The 21,801-nt window shown below is 42.1% G+C and overlaps 1 protein-coding gene across 5 annotated transcripts in view; it reads right to left on the minus strand.

Annotated features, from left to right (window-relative positions):
* Positions 1 to 1,014: 1,014 nt before the first annotated feature.
* arhgap32b (Rho GTPase activating protein 32b) overlaps positions 1,015 to 21,801 on the minus strand; it is a 66,636-nt gene continuing 45,849 nt past the window's right edge. For 3 of the 5 annotated variants that reach the window (XM_029519323.1, XM_029519322.1, XM_029519321.1), the window contains 12 exons: positions 14,638 to 14,787; positions 11,324 to 11,426; positions 9,662 to 9,806; positions 8,939 to 9,021; positions 8,505 to 8,612; positions 7,817 to 7,962; positions 7,504 to 7,705; positions 7,014 to 7,159; positions 6,839 to 6,913; positions 5,921 to 6,751; positions 4,976 to 5,622; positions 1,015 to 4,321 (listed from right to left, as the gene is read on the minus strand). In XM_029519323.1, coding sequence (XP_029375183.1) covers positions 2,090 to 4,321; positions 4,976 to 5,622; positions 5,921 to 6,751; positions 6,839 to 6,913; positions 7,014 to 7,159; positions 7,504 to 7,705; positions 7,817 to 7,962; positions 8,505 to 8,612; positions 8,939 to 9,021; positions 9,662 to 9,806; positions 11,324 to 11,426; positions 14,638 to 14,787 — 4,868 coding nt within the window. In that variant the 3' untranslated portion in view covers positions 1,015 to 2,089. Of the gene's footprint in view, positions 4,322 to 4,975; positions 5,623 to 5,920; positions 6,752 to 6,838; positions 6,914 to 7,013; positions 7,160 to 7,503; positions 7,706 to 7,816; positions 7,963 to 8,504; positions 8,613 to 8,938; positions 9,022 to 9,661; positions 9,807 to 11,323; positions 11,427 to 14,637; positions 14,788 to 15,657; positions 15,890 to 19,956; positions 20,103 to 21,801 lie in introns of those variants that run through there. The other 2 variants (XM_029519325.1, XM_029519326.1) reach the window with 2 other exon arrangements.

Below are 21,801 nucleotides of genomic sequence, written 5' to 3' on the forward strand. Positions count from 1 at the left end.
GTTTGATGGAGAAGTTAAGTTATCAGGGGCCTTGTAAGTAGCAATATATAATGCATGTAATGTTGAACCAGTATTTAACTAGTTTGAAACGGTTTATACAGACTGTGCAATCCCATAATGTGTAATTGTTAATACACAAATACATGTCAACAGCGCTTTCCACTGATGCTGGAAACAGGAAGTCTGGTCAGAAGGATCAACAGAATGCTGTGTCCTTTATTTCCTCAAAGCAGGACTCAGGGATTATGTCGTGCAACTGTGATCAATAATTATTGAGGATAAACCTCTTCCTTTGAGTCAAAGACATTCCTATGAAATTACTTTAAACACTATAAATTTGGCTTTATAACTACTCATTTATGTCTCATGCAGTTAATGTACGTTTTGATTGAGAAGCTGTGAGTCAGAATAATGCAGAGCTGTATTAGAAATATCATGCACATATTAAAAGACATGGATCATAGCTATTCCTGAACAGTTTTATTTGTTTCATATCTAACTTTAGATACCCTTAGTTTGAGACAAGAGTGTTTTCACATTCAAGTACACAGTGCCTTACTTCAACACCCCATCTAAAAAGGTAGAGGCTTAAGATAAGGCAAGAGGAGCAAAACCTGCAAGCGATATAGAAGTCAAAAGTTACAGAGTACAACCTGGATTTAGACATATTGGAAACATATGGTGATCGCTCAATTATGGAGAAACAAAAGGGCATGGAGTACAATGCCAGTTGAATGTATTATACATTGATTTCCAGCCTGAAAAAAAACAAAAAACAAACCCATCCCAGATAAAAAAAAAAAAAGTAAAATAAAACAAAACACCAACAACAAAAAACATTCCCATCCCTCATTGTTTTGAATTCAGAACCAGTGAGTTGAAGTTGCCAGCTATGCCTGAACTGACAAGAATTATCCAAAGTGACCTTAAATATAACTGTGCAGTATGAGAACAGATTTGTATGACAATGATAGAACACAAAATAAGGTTTGTAGGAATAGAATTTAAGGCTCGTCACCAAGTTGTTTTTTTTTTTTTTTTTAAATCTACAAAGCAATGGCAACATGGCCCTCACCTCATCGTTTTGGAGGACGCTTTGCTCAGCTCTAGTTCCAGTTCATGAAAGTACCATGAATGTAGTGAGAAATTTAAACAATCTCTTACACATCTCAAGCTACAACACGCATACATCCATCTTCCCCACTTTATCCTGTTATGTGCAAGAACTGCGCCAAGCCATTTGGTCCCTCTTTGACTGAAGAACAGACAAATACCAAAACATTCCATTAGAAGTCATTGAAATCTGTTTATAGCAAAGTTACATAAAATGGCACATTCACAGAGAAAAGAAGACATTGATCACCACTATATTAACTGAAAGTAACCCATTGCTGTTCTGTGTCAATCCTCACACTCAGTCGGATTCTTCACGACAAACATGGACACAATATGTCGCCTACTTGTGTGTGTATTAGCTGAGGGATGGTGTGGTGACATACATGTTCACTGCTTCAATAACTTGTGCTGTAACATCCAGAAAGAACGCAATGGATAGTTAACGACACAGAACTGTTCTGACAAAAGTAAAGAGTGCATGCATTTCTAAAATGCAAACTTTAATCCCAGTTTATGCCTATACCCAACGCCACACCTAAAAAAAGAAAAAGAAAAAAAAAAATCCCTTTTACTACAGATTCTACTATATCACCATGAAAATGGTACATATACATATGTATGTGTGTATATATACATATATATATGTATATATACACATATATATATATATATAATTTTCATGGTGCCTGTTCAAAGTACCGTACGTCTTTAATATTATATGCATTATTGACTGACTACTGTCTCAAGCAGTCACAATAATATGACTTCTTGGAAAGTAACTATAGGTACATTCAGGACTTTGTGTAAAAAGTCTTATAATATTCTTTACAATTCTTTAAAAATACAGAGGGGCAAAAATATTGGTAATGCGACAGTCCCCTGTCCTGCAGAGGCTGCTCAAGTCACCATAACTCACCAGAGTCTTTCTTCTTCAGCTAAGGATAATTTCACACACACACTCCCCACGCTCATTTCATTCCGTACGTATCTCTGTCTCTGGCCTTGGCATGGCCAGGTCAGTCTGGATAAAGGCTCCCTGGCCCAGTGCTGTGGAGTATGCTCTGTTGCTGTGGCTCACAGAGAATCCTGGGGCAGGATAGGAGCCAGAGCCTCCACGTTTTTGAACAGGGGCCTGAGGTTGAGGTACCGGGTGGTAATCGTCCAAGTTATCATAGTGGGACTGCACTGTTTTGGTGCTGTGTTTATGATATGAGTAGTCTCTGTCCAGGTCAGGTTTGCCCTGGTTATAATGAGGCTGCTCTCGGACACTGTGAGATCGCTCCGGTTTGGAGCGGCCAAGTTGTTCCCTGGAAGCTGACTGCTGGTTGTCTGTACTGTGGTAGCTGCTTGCTGTTTTCACTTTAGTTTGGTGGTGGTCGGATTCAGAGCACTCGTACCGTGGTTGGAAGTTCCTCTTGTTGGGATGCTCCTGCTGCCAGTGTTTAGACTTGCTGCCGTCTCCTCCCAGCTTATCGTCTCCAGTCTCATACTTGGGCTCATGTCGGCCACCCTCCTGCTTCTGGGAGAGGCTGTGGCTCAGAGTAGCAGGAAGGGAGTGAGAGGATTGGCATTTTTTGGAATTGCTTTGCTTGGAAAGTCCATCAGACTTGTCACTCACTACATTTCCCTGGACGTGCTTGTCAGTCTCCATGTACATGAGGACCTCAGGGTCTGACACCATATGTCTGGGGAGGTAGTGGCCATCTTTGCCATCGGCTGCCACCAGCACAGTTTTACCTGGATCAGATTTACTGCGCAGGTGTAGAGTTTCATAGCCTGATATATCTGCTGGTGTGAACAAACCAACGTTGTCGTACTGAGAGAGAACAGGGCCTTTAATCCTCTGTCTGGCCCGGCTCTCCCTGCGGATGGAGTGCATGCGGAGCCTTTCTGACTCTTCTGGGTCCCAAGAGAGATAAGCAGCAGCCTCCTTAGTGCCATGGCCAGGGGGCATGTCCCTGCTCACAAAGCTGTGCTCCTTCCCAGGCGGGATAATGTGGCGAGCAAGGTAGTGGTACCCAGTCGCTTTTCCCCCTGGCCGGCTGGCAACGGCTCCTGGTTCTCGGTTGCTGTAGGAGTGGAAGTGCCGGATTCGGATGGTGCCGTAAGGGTCAATGTCATAGTAAGGTGTCTCCAAAGGGCTTGAACCAGAGTACGGGCTGTAGCGATACTGGACCCGCCCATTCTCAAAGTAAGGCTGCAGCTGAGTCACATGGTAGTCGGCCTGTGAAGATTGCTGCGGGGGCTGCTGGTAGGCTTTGCACTGATAGATGGGCCGGTGGTAGAAGAACATGTCATCGTCCGGAGGAACCTCAGTCCTTTGGATGGGCACTGAGCGGACAGTGGAAGGAACATGGAGTGAGTGCACTCTGCGGATGGTGGGATAGCCATGATTTCTGTCATGGCTGTAACTCTGAGGCCCTTGCCCTGGAGATACAAACACACTACGGGGGTTTCCTCTGGACTTCATGGAGTGGTGGTAGGACCTGGGGCCTAAAGTGCTGTATCTGTTGTCTATTCGGGCACTGTAAGGTATCTGAGGTTCAGACTTGGACACATATGAGAGGTGTGGGGGGACGCTGTCTGGCCGGTAGTGGTGTGGCATGGACTGTGGGCCCAGAGCAACAGGCCGCTGGTGGTAATATGCAGCTCCTTGAGGTTCTATTAAAACTGGATCTGCTTTAGCATGGTACAGGTAGGTAGGCTGGGGCATGGATGATTTACGAGGAGAAAGAGGATGATGAGGCACAGTGTCCTCATGATGGCCAGGCACCGAACCATCATCCAGGATGTGATAGGAGGCTTCGGTTTGGCTGAGCGCTGCGGTGGCCAGTTTGCTCTCAATGGTGCGTAAGGGAGGGGCTGGAGGTTTGGGTCCGTAGGAGTCGTGGTACTTTTCTGACTCTGTGTGGGGCTGCACAGGCTTAATGGCCTCCCAAGGCTTCTCAAGAGGCTCTGCAGTGGTGGGGGTGACTCTTGCGCTGGCTTTTGAGAGCGTCGGAGGCTGGGGTTGGCCTTGTGTCTGAGACTGCGTATGGGGCTGTGTTTGGGGTGGAGGCTGTACTGGAAGTTGAGCCTGTATCTGAGCTTGTGTTTGATGTTGGAGCACTGTGGAAGCCTGCTTTTTAGGCTTCTGAGCCACTGGAGGTGGCAATTCTGATGGTTTTGAAAGGACTTGGGGAGGAGTAGAATCTTCCAATTTGACCTGAGTAAAACACGACAAGAGAGATTCTTATAAACTTAGGAATTTACAATCAACAAGCGGAGAATTGCTGCAGCACATACCTCAGTTAGCTATCTGGTTACTAGGATATTTCCCTAAAGCAGCAGCTGTATCACATACATTAGATTTGGAATTTCTATACCCTAACAAGTTTTTTTTTTTAAATCTTTTTACCTCTGTGTTTTATAGCTTTAAGGATTATTGCTTACTGTTGGATTACAAATAGTAGATGCATTGTGCAGTAAACAACTAGATCTGTGGATATTCTAAAACATTACATGCAGAAATCCAAACAAATAACTTAAACCTTCAACACAGTGGTAATTTATCTATTGACACGTGGCTCTGTGAGTGAAGAGAAGACTATGGTCCAGACAAGCAACATGAGATAAACGTCTTGACTCCAATTTCAATTCCAATTTTTATATTACAACAATCTAAGATAATAGTCTCATGGTCGCTTCATATTAATTTGTAACTAGCAGACTTGAACGTGGTATCAATTTTATCATGTAATTATCAATGAATTTATAAGCACCAATCATTTGGTACTCCCTCCACAGCTCACTCGTTCACTAACTTCATGCAGTGGAGATGAATTGTAAGCACTCGTTATCAGAACAGTGTGACACATACCTCAGGAACAGGCTGAGGTAGGACTCCAGTGTCTTTGCAGCTGCCAGCAGGTGTGGTAGATGGAATGGAAATACATGAGCTGGTATGGACTGGGATATGTCCCACAACAGGCTGCTGCCTCTCTGGACTTCTCTTGGTTGGAGACGTCGGGCTGACTGAACTAGAAAGTGTTGTGCACTTGTAAAGAGGAGTGTCTGGCGGGCTGGGGTCTCCACGTGGCTGTGTTCGAGGAGGACTTCTGGGGGGCTTGGGACTGTCTGATGACTTGGGAACTGTGTTGGTTAACTCTGTTGGCTGCAGTTTGACTGGAGGACTAGATGTTGGAGCAGATGGCACTGGATCGACAGTTGGTGCAGTGTTGTTTGGTGGTGGGGAGCTTCCTTGTTCAGCGCTCTCCCCAGAGGGAGGGAAATGTGGCAAGTCCTGGGATTTAGTGGCCTCCTGCGACTGCTGAAAGGGCAGCAATTTTGGGGGCTCAGAAGAACTTGACTGAGAGTGGATTGAAACCTGGTGGGCAGACTCGGCGAGGGCCAGGGCCAACATGCGGGCAGCATTTTTAGGAGGGGGAGGAGGAGGGGCAGAGGTGGGAGCTGTAGAGCTGAGGGAATAAGGTTTTAGATCCTTTGAAGAGTCCAGAGCTACGACTCCTATCAGGGACACAAAAACACAAGGGAGCTAGAGTTGATGAATGAAAAAACAAAAGAGTGGAAGGTAAAGTAAAGATACAAGAGGCAGGCGGAGTTTAAGGTGCTTCAACAGTGGGAAAAGGCGGGAACGTTTAGTATGGCCCTCAGAAATCATTTGACTACATTTATCTAAAGATGAAATCCTGGGAGACTCCATGTAGAAAGAGACAATTGCACAGATCAATGCATTATATACACATCACTCTACATAGTAAAATATTAGGACAGCGAGAAACATGGCCAAAATTTCCCTTCTTACCTTGGTGCTTTTGGCTGCTGACAGCTGCTGCCTGCTGTTTGTTGTCCTCTCCCTTCAGCTCTTGGCTGTCCACACTGTCAAAGGATGCCAGTTTGGAGTGCAATTCCATTTGGAAAGCTTCACTTAGTGATGGCTCAACTTCCCTCAGGAGCACGCTTCCCATAAGAGGAGGAGAGTCCTTGGGTTTTACAGGGGTAGATAATGGCTGTGGATGCACAGACTGTCCAGTTGTATTCTTGTCACATATCTCTGTGGAGAAAAGTTCTGAAGTAGAAAAAATTGTCATACTAGCAGCCTTTCCACATTTAATAGGTGTCACAGCCTGTGTGGGTTTGTCAGTGTAAGAATAGGAAGTGGTCATTCTCTTCCTTTCCACGTTCTCCTCAGTAGCTGGACTGAAGTCTGTGGACAATAAGGGGTTGGTCAAGCTGCCAAGAAAGGAGGCAGAAATATCAGAGCCATTGCTTTTGCTGCAAATGCTGCCAGGGCTCCTCTTAAACGTGGAGGCCGCGGCCCCAGCTGGTGAGTCATCTAAGGGGAAGGCATAGGAGGTGTCAGGTAGACTACACTGGAAAGACATGGGGTCAAAGTCCAACGAGGCCATGCCTATGTCAGGTGGGCTGAGGTCCACATCTTCACCCGCAGTGCGAGGAGGTGAGATGAGGGCAGGCACACAGATTGGCCCGTCATCTCCATCACTGTCCTCCGTGGCGTTCAGGTTGTCGTAGGAGTTGCAGTGCTGCCGGCTGTCCAGCAGCTCACCATTAAAGGAAGCTGACAGGGCATCGCTGCTGGAGCGTGGCCTCCGGGGACGATATACCTTGGACTCGCCTGAAGAAGGACAGATATATAATCAGAACCATTTGAAAAAGGGCCAACAATGAGTTGTGTGCAAGAGTAAGACTCTAACCCCCTCACCGTCAACATTATGCAGGGAACTCAGGGACTCTTCACTTTTGGCTGATCTTAATGTTGCTGTGTCTCCTCTGCCTCCTAAAATGTGAAGGTTAAGCCGTGTCAGTATTCCTTTTCAGTTAATTAGACAATTCCTCTCAGAGCTCCTTTGTAATTCACTTATGGAGGGAGGACTCACCAGCAAGAGCCATGGCCTTCAGTTCATTTGGCTCACTGGGATTTCGATGAAGCTTACGCTTGGACATTCCAGAAGATTTGCCCAGGTTGAAGAAAGAACGCCAGCTACCAACAGGAGACTTCTTGGATTTAATAGGAGGCCTTTTCCTATAATTAAAACATGGTGTAAGACAATCAGCAACACAAATGTTTATTATTTGTTTTTAAAAACTCTTTATGTGTAGAATCAGATCATCATTACTTTTATAAAACTACACCACAGACAGTTAGGCATCCAGTGTGTCCTTTCAGCCCACTAACTGCAGTGCCACCACCGTCCATTAGAGGAAGACACATTCCAGCATTAAGCTGTCATACATGTCACCCATTAATATGAACTTTTTCCCTCTCAAATTCTACGTTGATATGGTTTGTAGATGTTTTTGGGAATTATACTTTGTATTAACTGGACTTGTGGGCTGCTCTCTAATAACAAGAAGGAGTCAACAAACCTCTCTGTGGGAAACTCGATGACTGTGTGGAACTTGCCCTGCAGGGCAGCTGGACCTTCGCCAACTTCAATGTACTTGCTGTCTTCTGTGACAGGAGAGTTGATCTGAGCCTGAGTCCTGGCTTGGGCCTCCTCCAGACTTAGAAGTTTTGTGGAAGGTGATGAAACCAGCAGGGACTTGGGTCGTGACAATGAGTTGTGACCTGTTGATGAGTACATAGTCAGAATTACAGAAATAAATTAAGCAGAAGCAGCAGCTGGCAGTGGAGCGAGCATTTGGTTGACAGTTTTATGTATTTCATGTCTCTACATACCTGCTCCCTCTCGTATTAACGAGCTGAGTTTGGCACTGAAGAGGACATCCACATGGTTGAGGATGAATTCCACCACCACTGATTGGATCCTGACTTCCATGAAGGCTGCTGTGCCACTAAAACAGGCAGATTCTATCTGTTTTGACCTTTGACAACAACAGAAAAAGACACTAACTTTAATTTAATATTAGGACCATTTTCAAATTAGCTGAATCTAATCCTGTCCACCTCATAATGTATACATAGTTACATTTAATATAGCTGGTAAATGCACTTCACACTCACCCATAGAGGCCTTCTAACATTCTCACACACACACACACACACACACACACACACACACACACACACACACACTAAAGGCCATTCGGATTCAATATAATTCTCAAGCGTACTTTGAAGGAACCAGGATTGAACCACCAACTTTCTGATTAGTAGATTAGTAAAAAACCTTCTCTACCTACTGGGATAAAATTACTTTGATATGTGTTTGCGTTATTATGTGTAATATGTATTTGCTTTGATCCCTCCACTGGGGTAGCGCGCCCACTATCATAGCTTATTCAGATCTGAAAAAATCTGAATAACTTTGGCAAATTACTGTGAATGGAGGCAGCTTTTAGATGATGATTAACACGCTGGAAAACAAAGATTACAAAAATGACTTTAGCAAGGAGCAGCATCCTACCTCAGCAGATTGGGAGCCCAGACAATGGCCAGGTTCTTGCTGTGCATGTTGGTGATGTAGCTGAATGTTGCCAGGCGGGAAAGGTGTCTCATGAGGAACTCCAGGGTCCTAGGAATGAAATATGAATTTATTTAGATTTAATCGGGTCCCACTAGTGATGTGCAGACTAACAGCCAGTGCTGCTTCTTCACAACAGCAATATTTCACTCTGTGCTCAAATCCACAGGGTCTGCCACTTAGAAAGTTGGATCAATGTGCTTTCACACAGGATGGTAAACATTTGTTAATCACCACCAGTCTAAATGTCATGTGCAAGCTTTATTATATTCTCTGTAGTTTAGTTCTACAAAAAACTTTTATTTTGACAGAAATAAGAGCAGTAATCTGGCAGTAGGCAGGCCTGCCAATGGGGGGCAGTATGCCTCCATACTGACCTGTAATGCGGTGGGGGAAGCTGCTGGATGACATCATGGATCTTGATGAGCCGCTCCTCATCCGTTGCTGCTGATACAGCCTCCTTTAGAGTCAAAACATGGCACAAGATGATGATATAGGAAAATACTGTAAAAAGTGGCGTGTACCACTGCATCAACACCAAGCTCCCTCACACATCATCCCAGGTTCACACCACTAAATGGAACTTAAAGAGAGTCATGAGTCTCCCCTCTCTCCTCTCCCTAGCTGCCATAACAACCAGCAAACATTTACTTCATCCTCAGAGACAACTCTGTTGTGCTTGGAAAAGTTTTTATTCCAAGTCACACAGAGTGGTTTTCTGCATTTGTAATGACAGGGTGTGTCGAGTAGATTGCTAGTATTTAAAAGGCTTCAACTGATTCATTACTAAAATACAGAGAGAATCTCTACTAGATAAATTGCAGAAATTAACTTTCTTTCCAATAGAGTAGAATTTTCCACTCAATTATCAGCAACACCCACATCAGTATCCTTTGGGGTATTTGTCTGAAAGCCCCCCCCCCAAAAAAAAATAAAAAAAACAACAAACAAACCCCTAACTAAAAAGTAAAAAAGAAATAAATAAATAATAATAAAAATAAATCACATGATTTAATAGTCAACAGGCTTGTTCCCACACATTAAATTGGTGTGATATAAGTGTGTGAGAAGTGTTGGGTGCTGCCAGGGGCTCTGCTTACAGAAAATTTCTCATAGAGCTGGTAGGTGAGCAGGGGGTTGGGCAGCTCTCTGAAGTAGAGCTTACACAGCGAGCCAACACAGTGGATATCCTGGATGTAAACATCTTTGGTAAGGTCAGGGATCTGTTCAGAGTCAAACTCGTGCCTGATGAGAGGGAAAGACAAAGACAGACTGAAAAACTTAAACTAACTCTGAGGAAAACTATCTGAGTAAATGTTTACTCTGGCTTGATGGATGGAGACAAGACAAGCTCAACCTTAACATATGTTATTTAAGTTAAAATAAACCAAAGTTGTTAGGAATCAAGCTGTACATGAAGACAGTGATGTGTCACACGGCCAAGGTATCTGCAGGAAGACCCTATTCAGGCCTGGTGTTAACATCTGTCACAGAAGATCCAATCACAAGACGACATCTTTAAGATCAAGGGTAAACACACTCAAGACACATTGAGGATGTACCTGAGATCTGATGTGATGTTGTGTGGATGACACTGAAGGAGGATCTACTAATATTTTACAATTTCAAAGACACAAAGTTAAGGTTTTCTAACCCTCTAGGGCCCAGCATATAAATAAAATAAAACAGTCGGGTATCCCAATAAGATGCATCATATTGCTCTCTCTTTTGTTACACACACAAAACTTTCCCCTTTTCCTTAGCAACCAAATGCTGTTCCGTGCTGTTGCCATATAATTTTTTTGATTAGTTGATGTGGTCCATTTGTCAACCAACAGGAAAAGGGGTGTCAAGTTTCTTTTTGCTTGTGAGCTTTTTCCTTAGAATAGCCTGTTTTTACCATTCCTTGGTGCACCAGACGGACACCAAATGTGACATTATTCGGGGGGCAAGAAAAGGCGTAAATTATTTATCATAAGTCTGGTTTTACTTGGCCTAGCAACACAATTTGTACAATTGGTACATAGTTTGAAATCCACACTTCCAACACACAACCCTCAAATAGAGGCTCAGTGAGGCTGCGTCTTGCTGCTACATCATTCAGCCAGTCTTGTGATTTGAACATATTGGCACATCTGGTGACTCCATAGTGTCAACTATAACATTCGTGTGAAGATTTACTCAGAGCCATTTACATATGTGTATATTAAAATCGAAAATGGCACATCCTACTAATGTAATTAGTCTCTGTCCATTTCTATGACCTCCATATCTGAAGATGATATTTAGTTGCAATAAGGCTCTGCTTGTATTATATAATCTATTCATTGTAGCAAATTTTTATGAACCATATTTTAAGTGTTTTAAGTAAGGATAACTGAAACTAAAACACAATTTCCCCCTCTCCAATCATTAAGATTCTGTCAGCACTAAAATAACTAAAATTTTTTACAACAGATTGGAATCAAGCAGGAGAAAAAGAACAGCTCCTCACTTATCCAGTACATGTTGCACTTTACAAGCCACAACTATAAATGCTGCAGTGTCCTTAACCTGATGCGACAATGTTAGACAGTAAAAAGCGTTGATAAGGAACAAGTGGATGTCCTGGTTTTTTACTCCTTTACAGATGCAATAATTTCCCATGGAGCTGGTGTGATCATCAACTACCGTGGGATAACATTATATAACTACAGCAGCTTGCACGGATCTGAGTTGTACTGAGTACTGAGTTATGCTGTGCTTGTATGAGTGTTTTCTACCGTAATTTCTGAATGTTGGAGGCGATTCCAGAGAGGCGGTAGATGCCATCCACCACGCCGTGTTTCTCGATGAACTCGGTACAGCTCTTGAGGACCTGGGGCACTGTGAACACAAATGGTTTGTCATCACATAACACATCTCTCTCAGTCAATATTTGTCAAGTCTTTGCTGACCGCTGCAGGGTCAAGAAGGGGGTGGATTCTCTCTCTGAAGTGTGCGCACACTGAGGTCAGGCTGTAGTATAGGGGTTTTTTGGACACAGGGCTGAAGACTCAGCAATATTGACCTGAAAAACCTTTCTTTAGTTTCTGGAAGCAAAAGCCCTTTTAAGGCTGAGGGTTGAATCGTTTGAACCTTGGAGAGAGGAAGGGCCTTAAAAAATATGATTATCTCTATTGGTTTTGTTGGTTGGCCTTAAATATGTTTTCCACAGTAATGCAGTTTTCTTGATACAGAAAATAGTGAGATAACATCTATGAGCGAGAAAGCTGCTCAGAGACACCTCCTACAGCAACCATGAGTCATACAGGCATATACATATATATATATATATAAATAAAAGGATGATGGCTAAGTGTCTGAGGAGATTCCCAGGCCTCCCTCATCTCTCACATCATTCAGATGAGTGTGCCACAGGCTGAAGCAGCTGTTCAGATGGATTCCACACATAGCCAGAGAGAAAGCGAGGCCAGATTTGAGTAAACTACATTGCATTGTCAAGTTGAGACAGGGACAATAAGGATGGATAGTTCCTCTTCAAGTAGGAAGGTTTTGTTTTGAGGTCCTCTTACCACAAAGATACAAAATACCTCTTCAACATGCAAGAATTCATCCTCTTACCCGCAACAGTAAAACAGCTGCTTGTGTATGATTTTAGTGATGCCCTTTGAAACACTCAAACTGACTCCAGTGTAGCAGGAATAAAAAATCTTTTGGCAGGCTTACAATGAAAGCAGATATGTGAGGGTTACTAGTGGTTGGCAGCAGCCTTCTTTGATGAATGAAGGTAGAAGTTACTCTTCTCAGATCAACAGTATGAAATTGGTTCTAACAGAGGCATTGTGAAGGAAAAAAAAATAAAAAATCAGGGACATAATGCTTCTGACCTTCAGAATTTGGATGGGAAAGAACTGTGTGGAGGAGTTACAGTGATTAAAGACAGCTAGTCTGCGATTTAAAGTATCAGAGGATCATTGAAGAAAATCAGAAACAGGCATTATTATATTAGTGAAGAGAACCAAGTCGGAGATGTGCATTGTCAGCTTGACATTGGCACCAATGGAGGCGCATCACTTGATCTTCTGCTGATCTACAACAGCATGATTGAAAAATTACGTTTGTGAAAGTAATGTTTATTTTATAGAGAAGATGTTTGAAGCTCTAACTTCACATTTCCCCCCCGAAAGTCTCAGTTTATTTATAGCAACAAAAAGTCCAATGGGCAGTTACAAAAAACATTGAGATATATGACATAAATAGTTACAGTATAAGGGCTTTGAATCCTTTTTAAAAAATATTTTTCACTCAATGACAAATTTGACACACGTTCAAAAGCATCATTTCATCTCTCACAATTGGACATAACTGGATGAAGACACAGTGAATGTACAACTTTAGAGACAGAATCACTGCCAGTGCCACAAGTTATCAACCATGGCTGAGAAAAAACAAAAGCAAACAAATTTAAGATTATTGGTCTGGTTATAAACTGAGCTCATCAGTGAACTTTTATCTAGTGGCTCCAAATACAAGATCTGTTTTGCTTCTTCAGTCATGACTAGAGTTGCATTCATTAGAACCAGAGATGTCTTCATCAGGCTACAGAGGCTCTGATAGTACAATCAGACAATATTATAACGGTATCAAACAGATTGACTCACAACATGTAATGACAGGATATTAAACAATGATATAGGAAACATTGAGCACAGAAAGAAAAATAACTTAAGCTGTGAATTGTCACAGTTTTTGCCACGTAAATAGTAAAGCTTAATGAATGAAGGAAAGAGTGCAAAAGATTTCTGTTTTTGTTTTATGTTGAATTCAGCATCTCCTCGTTATTTTCTATTTTTACATTGTGTGCAACTCTTCTTGCTCTTAAAAAAATGTCTGCACATGAATAAAAGAATGTGCGACATGATCACAGTCAACAACAACAACAAAAATAAATAAATAAATAAATAAAAAGATTCATGTGTAGGAAGGGACATACCTATGTATGATTTTTGTGTGTATATATCTTTTATACATCTGGCCGCTGATCATCTGTACAAACTGGAGTAAATCACATTTTAAGTTTGAATTGAATGTCACTTTTATAAAATGTCTAATATGGATTTTGGATTAGGAAAATCCTTAAATTACAGTGCTAAAGTTAGCAAATCTCCAGCCTCCATTACATTTTTATATCTAAGCAATTGTCGGCCGATAAAGTAAAAATTTTAGTTATTAACTTGTTTTTTCACTCTACCAGACCACAGTTATTTTTCATTGCTTACAAGTCAGGAATCAGAGTGCCTTGACTATTTGCCCCAGCGAAAAGTAATAGAGTGGCTTATCTCTGCCTGTAAAGGTAGAGTGGGTTTACAGAGGTCAAGGCTCTAGATCAGACCACTGATTCAGTCTGATCTGCGTTAATGCAAAGCCTAGATAAGACCAACTCACTACAAACAAAATAATGTCTGTCACCATGAATAAATGGCTTTTCAACTTGGTGGAGACACGAGCTGAAGAGAAGGTACTGATTACAGATGAACAGCAAAGTACACCATCACAATGGCAGCACAATTGACCCCATTGTCCATCCACTGTCACAGAGACTCTGTCAGCCAACCTGCCTTTAACAACTAACATCACATGTTAGAGTTTAGAGTTGTTTAGAGTTGTTGCTGGGCAGATTAGACAGAGGAAGGCAACCAGTTTCTTCATGTTTCCAGTATTTCTAAGCTAAGATGACATTATGGACATAATGATGGACATTATGGCATCAATATGAACATGTCACTCTCTCCAAATGAGCAAATAATCCTAGCAACCAAAATGTCAAACTATTAATTTAAATTCCTCAGTGAAGAATTGTAATGTGAAAACGCTTTCATGTATTTCAATGACAGTGTGAGATGACTGGTGATCTTTGGAAGTGACATTATTATGATTTAATCTAAACAGCTAAACAAGGAAATCTTGAGCTTGGATTTAGGGAGGGACTGGATGAATAAACACCTGGTTGTGCTTACTGTCTGCCAGAAGAAGCATAGATGACTGCGGGAAGTACTGCTGCTCTCATGTGTGCATGCATGTGAGTGTTTCTCACCATCATGTCCAGAGTTGAGGAGGTGCTCTCCCAGGTCACAGCCAAACACCCTCTCCCGGAGGATGCCCCTCTGCTTCAGCTTCTGCTTGGTGGGTCTGGACTTCATGAAGGAGCGTAGGAAGGTGATCAGCTTCCCGTGCTTTTTAGACACTGAGAAATTAAAGTAGGATACATGTTAGTACTCTTACACAGATGTTTACTCCACTACAGTAAGTGTGGGTTTGACACCAACTCAATTTTCACATAGGCTCTAGGCATCTGAAGTGAATGTGAGTGAAACCCCATACAAGGTGCTCAACGTTATCCCATTGTGTCTTTCAGCTTCATTCTCATGCAAACCCTTCCTTTATGCATGTCTGGTTTCCTTGAAGTGAAAGCTATGTTCTTAAATACCAACTCCCAGGCAACTACAAAGGAATTCTCCACATCCAACACCAGTGTCCTCTGTCTGTCTTCAGAACAAGACAAGAAGGGAGCAGATCTACTTAAAAAAAACCCAGCCCACATTAATCAGATACTCTGCCTGGGAAAGGGTCGTAAGCTTCTTAAACTACACACCAGTTATTTTCTCTGGTTGTGGATGTGAAAAGACTCGGATGAATCAAACAATCTGCATTTTTGGTGAGGAACAATGGGACTGGAAAAAAAACCTCACTGAAAAGCACCCGCTGTCAGCAGCTGGTAAGATGACAGTAGCAGTGTTTTTCCACTCGCCCCTTTAACTTCACTCAGCTTTGCAGATGACTTGAATTTGTCCCATGAAACTTTTGATTTCCCTTTAACTAAACAGTTATGTTAACACAATTTGGTAAAGTGATACTAGAAAAATTTCTTTTTTTGATTGACAAGAACAGAAAATCAAGCAGGGATGCAGTAAAATATGTGAAGCAGAGGCTCTTACCAACCACCACATTTAAGTATCATCTGGCCTTCTTTTTTTTTTCACCCTCAAAGCCAGTTGGCAGCACAAAGATTTTGAGGTAGACATCACAAAGAATAAATCAAATTAAATCCTCTCACCCTAGTCCACCCTCAGCTCCTCTCCCGTCTTCAGTGAAGAGTCATCTTAGATCTCACCTTGTGTCTCCCTAAACTGCGTCTGTCTGATGGACACTTACACTATACTGCCCTTCACACTGACTTCAACAACTCTGTAGTTACTCCTGACTACAACTCTGAAATGTTTCTGTAGCATGGACCTCGTGGCTGTTCCACGTTCAAAGAGAAAATGGTCATGTAGATAGTTTCAAAAAACCTAGGGACACTTGCTTTAGGCTTACTAGTTAGGACAATATTGATGATGTCCATCAGTTATCCTATCTGTGATCAGAGTTTTCTTTCAGCCACACAACATCTGGAAGTTTACTTTCTCTTTCCTCCTGTCTCAGGTGCTCTGGGCTAAAATGGAAAAACTGCTATGTCGCATCAGTTTTATTTATATGCCTTGATTTTAAACACAGTCACGATCACAGCCCACCTCCCTTCCACTTCACTCATGTGCTTCACAGACTTGATAGATTCATTTTTATCTGCGTTGGCTCTCAAAATAAACCCACAGGCAGCAACATTTACTATTCAATCACATTAAGGACTCATCTTTGGAGGGGTACAGTTAGTCTTTGCTGTTTGCTGCCAAACTGATCCCTGTTGCTTTGATTGGGATACAACAGAAAGTAGGCCACTGCTTACCAACCCCAGAAAGAAAACCATTCAACTGAGGAAAGATACAACTGCACCGTGTGTTTGAGCATTTCAGTGTCAATGCATCTGTACTTGGTGATTTTACTTTGACTAAGTGATGAATTTCACTAAGAATTATTCTGAAACAGCTGCTATGTGCCCCCCTCCGACCCGCACCGCACAAGAGACCATTAAGTATAAATGATGGCGTTTTTGCATGCTGAATGTACACCATACAGGTAGAGAGCGTAGCAGACTTAATTCACTCAGTCAGTAAGAGCATCAAGGCAGGAATAAAACTTATTACAGGAATGGAAACTTTGTAGTTGAATTAAATAGCATTATGTTTGCAGAAAACCAACTAATAAAAATATATGCAGAAAGTGAGTGCATAAAAATGATTTCAGAAACGCTGTGATGCTCACTGCCACTTATTCATTTGTACCTTTAAATGAAACAGGCCAAAAACAAAGTGCATGAAAGAAAAAATTTTCAAATGGTGAAAGATGAGCCAGACTAGTTATGGTTTTCTCACTTTTTGTGTGTTCTTCATGGGTTTATATCTATTCCACCAGTGTCTTCTTGTCACAAATATTGCAATAGTGATATGAGTCAATTCATTTTCCATGCAAATTTTTAAAAATGAAGATAATTTGTAGGCGGGAGCATCTCTATGGCACCACAACATTCACATTGCTTACAAAGCACAACGTTATGGCACATTTTACTTGGATACTGCGCTTGCTACATTGAGAGTTTGATTATGTTTCACTTAATGGTGTGGCACTAGTCGGAAGCAATGTTTTGAATGCAGTGTATCTATTGTGTAGTGTTTTCCTGATGGAGCACAGTCAGCTCTGGATCAACAGAAGGTCTCTGAGCAAGGATCTGCAAACAGGAGCCAGTGGTTCCTGTCAGGGAAAGGTGGAGCCAGAGTTCAGCTTTCTCAGAAAATCCTTCTTTACTGCTTTACCCAGACAAAAAACTGCTCAGGCAGTTTTGTTTTCTCACTGTTCAGGCATCAAAAAAAAAAGGGGGGGGTATCATGTATGGAAGGAGGTGGGGCTTACTGTGCAACTCTGTTGGCAACATCAGTTTCATTTATGAGCCCAGGATGAGTATAAGACAGGACGAAGAGGAGCATGACGACTCTCCAGAGCACAGGCAGGGTTTCCCATCTGCTTACTGTAAGGCAGCCTGACAGCCTGAGGGCCAGAAGCTGAAACTGTTCCGTACTTACTCACTGTTGAAATCCAGCTGGTAAAAGGCATTTCATTTAGGACAGAAGCTGCTTCCTGTGACATTAATGAGAAGATTTATAGCTTCTGGGCTCAGTGTTTTTGTTTTGCAGTTTCACAAAGATGGAAGTCTTGCAAGCAACACATTTAAAAACAAATAATAAGTTCAAAATAATGGTCCCTACATTTCCCAGAAGCCAACTTGGACCCTGTCTTTTATTAGATAGTTGCTGGAAAACACTCACAGCTATTAAGCTTCACAGCTATAGTAATAGCATAGTTTCTGATGCAGGCTTTTATTAATCAATTTTCAGAATCAAGCGCTATAACCCTGATGACATCACTATAACAGTAGGCCTTGTTCTAGAGACACTGGAGACTCAAAGAATGAACAGGACAAACCAGGACTAGTGAATTGATCTCTGTAGGTAAAGCTGATGGAGTGGTACTTTAACACAAACAGCTGTTTATGGAATACATTTATTCCTTTATTTTCAACCACTTATCCAAACAGGGTTGTGGGGGGTACTGGAGCCAATCCCAGTTAACGTTCAAGGCCAGGGTGGGGATAGAGATATACAGAAGCAAACAAGCATTCACATTCACGCAAAAACTTACAGGCAGTCTAGAGTCACCAATTAACCCAAATCAACCTAAACCATTTACACTGTGGGAGGAATCCATAACACCCACACAGACACAGGGAAACATGAAAACTCTAAACAGAAAAAGTCCCAGATCTTTCTTGCTGCAAGGCAACAACGTGAACCACCATGGCACTGTGTTGATCTGTTTGTGAAATATTTCAGCAGAACTTATAGTCTAATATTTGGAACCAAGATATTTAAAGCTAGAAAATGAGAACCAGTGTTCAGAGTTTAGAAAAAATTCAAAGAGGCCGATAAACACTGACAGGGTTCAGTTCCAGCCCTGGACTGTGTTTCTATGATAGAGCTTTTCCCTCAGTGAGCCCAGTGAGAGGCTGCAGGGGACCAAGGACACCAAGCATTACGGCTGGAACTATCACAGTATCATGGCAAGCATCATGCTCCAACCCCAGACCACATTAAGTTTACTTTAGCACAGATTGGAGGATAATAAACCTCCCTCACAGCTCAACTACCTAAATGAGAGCAGTGACACCACAAAGCCAATCAGTCGACTTCATTTACAGATATTTGATGCAACAGCTGTGTGTGTCAGTCTTCTCTGAATACACGCACGTAGGCATGACCACAGCTCGTCAGTGCCTCACTCTTCAGCCAGCCGCTTGCGAATCAACAGTCACTCACTCACTCACACACCCACACACACACACACACACACACACCAATGTAGACAATGAAGCGGGAAATTCAAGTCTTTTCTTCCCCTCCCTACTTAATGTTGTTTCAACAACATGACATGGTTGACTTAGAAACAATTTCACTGTTGGATCTTGGCTCAAATGGGATTTCAACAAACACCCCCCCCCCCAAAAAAAAAAACAAAAAAAAAAACAAAACAAAACTGTGAGGGACTTTTAAGACTCATTCCCTCACATGAGTGACACCATAAAAGTATTCAATTACCTCTAAATATTTTCCTTTAGTCAAGACTCATGTTTCAGTCTAAGCCAGTTTCAGAGTAGGTCATCTTTTACAGCCACTTAAACAATCCAACATAATCAGCTGTTAGTATCACTTCCTGATCACAGCCAATGAAAAAGCACATTTGTCCATTGAGAGGCAGCAACCACAGATATAATATCATACTAAGATAACAATAACACTGTGTTTAAGGCTATATAGCACATATCCTCTTAGAGTTACTGGATGGACGCCCACTGAGTAAAAACAAGGCGACTGCCTTCAAGCTAGTTCAGAGTGAGTGAGCCACTTGGAAAAAAAGAGCTTATGTACGCAAAGACAGCAGGAGCAGAGCCTTATTGTCCAATCTCTCAATGCACCACTGAATACAACTAACAGAGAGGAAGACAGAGGGGGCTCTGTCAGCCCAGGGTTGGCTACATTTTGGCTTGTTGGCTACCACTATGGACATTAATGTGAGGAGATACTTTATGTTTATACAGATGTTTCACAGCTGTGGATCATATTACAATATCTCTACAATATCTACAGAAGTTACTCACTGCAATCCGGACCGAAGTGTTTGTTTAACTGTATGGTATCGTAATACAACCGGACATTATAAGTATATTGCATATATAGTAAGTTATGTAAACATACCCTATGAAAAAAGCGGAATATTCTCCGCACTTCTTTAAGATCAACGTAGGAATAATCTTCGTGTGTCTGAAACACGATCTGTGGCACACAGTAAAGTTTTCTTTGTCTGAAATAATCATTAACACAGACGAATGACAGAATAAAGTCACCACACTTGGAGGCTGTTTTCTTACCGTCGCTCCATAACGCCGGACCTACTCACTGGGTGTATTACAGGGCTTCAAACGGGTCCAAAGAACAACAGTTGACTACGGTAGTCTCCACCGACAGCTGTTCGGTCCGTGGCGGAACTTGTGAGAGCGGGAGAGGTTAGGTGGACGGGATCGGATCGGACCGGAGGTCTGCCCTGTCTGTTCTGACTCACTGTCTCTGCTCCAGCTTACTACCAGCCCTCTGCTGCATTCACGTGCTACCGGAAATATGATTAGCACACTCTACCCATGCTGTGGATTTATAGATTCTACACTTGGGTAAGAACTGGGACAGCCTAACCCTAAGACAGCAAAATCACTTTAACAACAGTATAAATAAGACCTAAAATCTGCTACATATCACCCATGTCCAAGGTGAGTGGCTTTATAAGCCTTATTGTGTTATTGAAGGTCTGTCCAGACGTGACAAAAATAAAACACTTTGCACTACAGTATAGCAAGATGACTTGCACACATCATGCACTCCTGCTGTCTCTTTATTAGTTTGTACATATACAAAATTTTACCATTCCGAGAGCATGTAAATGAGGAACAGGAATTAATCAGTTAAAATAAAAATTTGTGGTTAAACAGTGGAAAATGCTCCTAGATTACACAAACACGCATGCACACACACGTAAGCACAAAGCTAACAAGCAAGCATATGACAATTAGCACGGATGACCCAGCATTGACTTTGATTTAGCTCTCCTTTATGAAGGGCCCCTTGGTCCCCTGCAGACATTATCTTATTTCTTTAAGTAGATTGGTCCCTAAGCAAACATGAGTAAAAATAAAGTCAAACCATTTTTTGTTCATCCTGGATCACAAGACAGAGAAAGACTGTGACTGACTCTTCTACTGCATGCCGAGATCTATTTAGCTTGTTACAGCACATTTATCACTTATGACAGATAAATCACCTCTATCCCAAAAGGAAAGTGAACACATAAAATACAGTAAGCACACAAATGCAGTAACTAACAACACCAAACCTCCTACCTACATGGTGCATCTAGTCCCCCAGACCAAGTCTCCTGCACAAGATTTTCCACACAAGGTTTCCAAACAAGGTAAAACCCTAACCCCTAACCTACAGTGCAACCTTTGGATCCCTGAACTTATCATTCAGTGTGGCCAGTGAAGCAGCAGGTGAACATTACCTGTGTGAGAAGCAAAGCACCTAACCCAGGAAACTAATCGCCAGCCCTTATGTCATAAAACATAACATGATGAGAACTTACTGTTTGATTAACTTATCATACATTTGCTATTTTGCATGGATGTGAATAATCTATTTCACTGCTGGGATGTGGGATAATGAGGAAGTGTATTTCGGAGCTGCATGCCAAGTTCAAGGCTATGCCTGCAGCAGGCTGTGCTGACTAAAGCAGTAACAGGGCTGTATACTCAAATTCCTACCTGTGAGTTAGACATATGGAACAAAAGAAGTATGTGATAACTTGATTTAGACCATAATTCAGACCCTACTGAAGTACTTTACACTCTAAAAACAAGCTTGATAGCATGTAAGCAATTGTAACCTTCTCCCAAATAGAGGTGTGGTCTACGATTACAACCTCTTATTGAAGCTCCAGAGCAACACATTACATGGGGGAACTTGAAGAGTTTCACAGCACCAGGAAATGACTGGCAATCCTGAGGAATCAGAGGACAAATCTTACTTTGTCTCACACATTCTCTTCCCATTTCCCTGCTCTCTCACTCACTTAACCAGCTGTCTTGGCTCATATTTGCTCACAGCTGCCCTAGTCTCTGGCCCACAGACATGACTAAGGCCTGCACTGTGGCGCAGAGGAGGAAGTG

Source organism: Echeneis naucrates, chromosome 14, assembly GCF_900963305.1.
Source record: "Echeneis naucrates chromosome 14, fEcheNa1.1, whole genome shotgun sequence".
In the NCBI taxonomy this organism is placed as follows: domain Eukaryota; kingdom Metazoa; phylum Chordata; class Actinopteri; order Carangiformes; family Echeneidae; genus Echeneis; species Echeneis naucrates.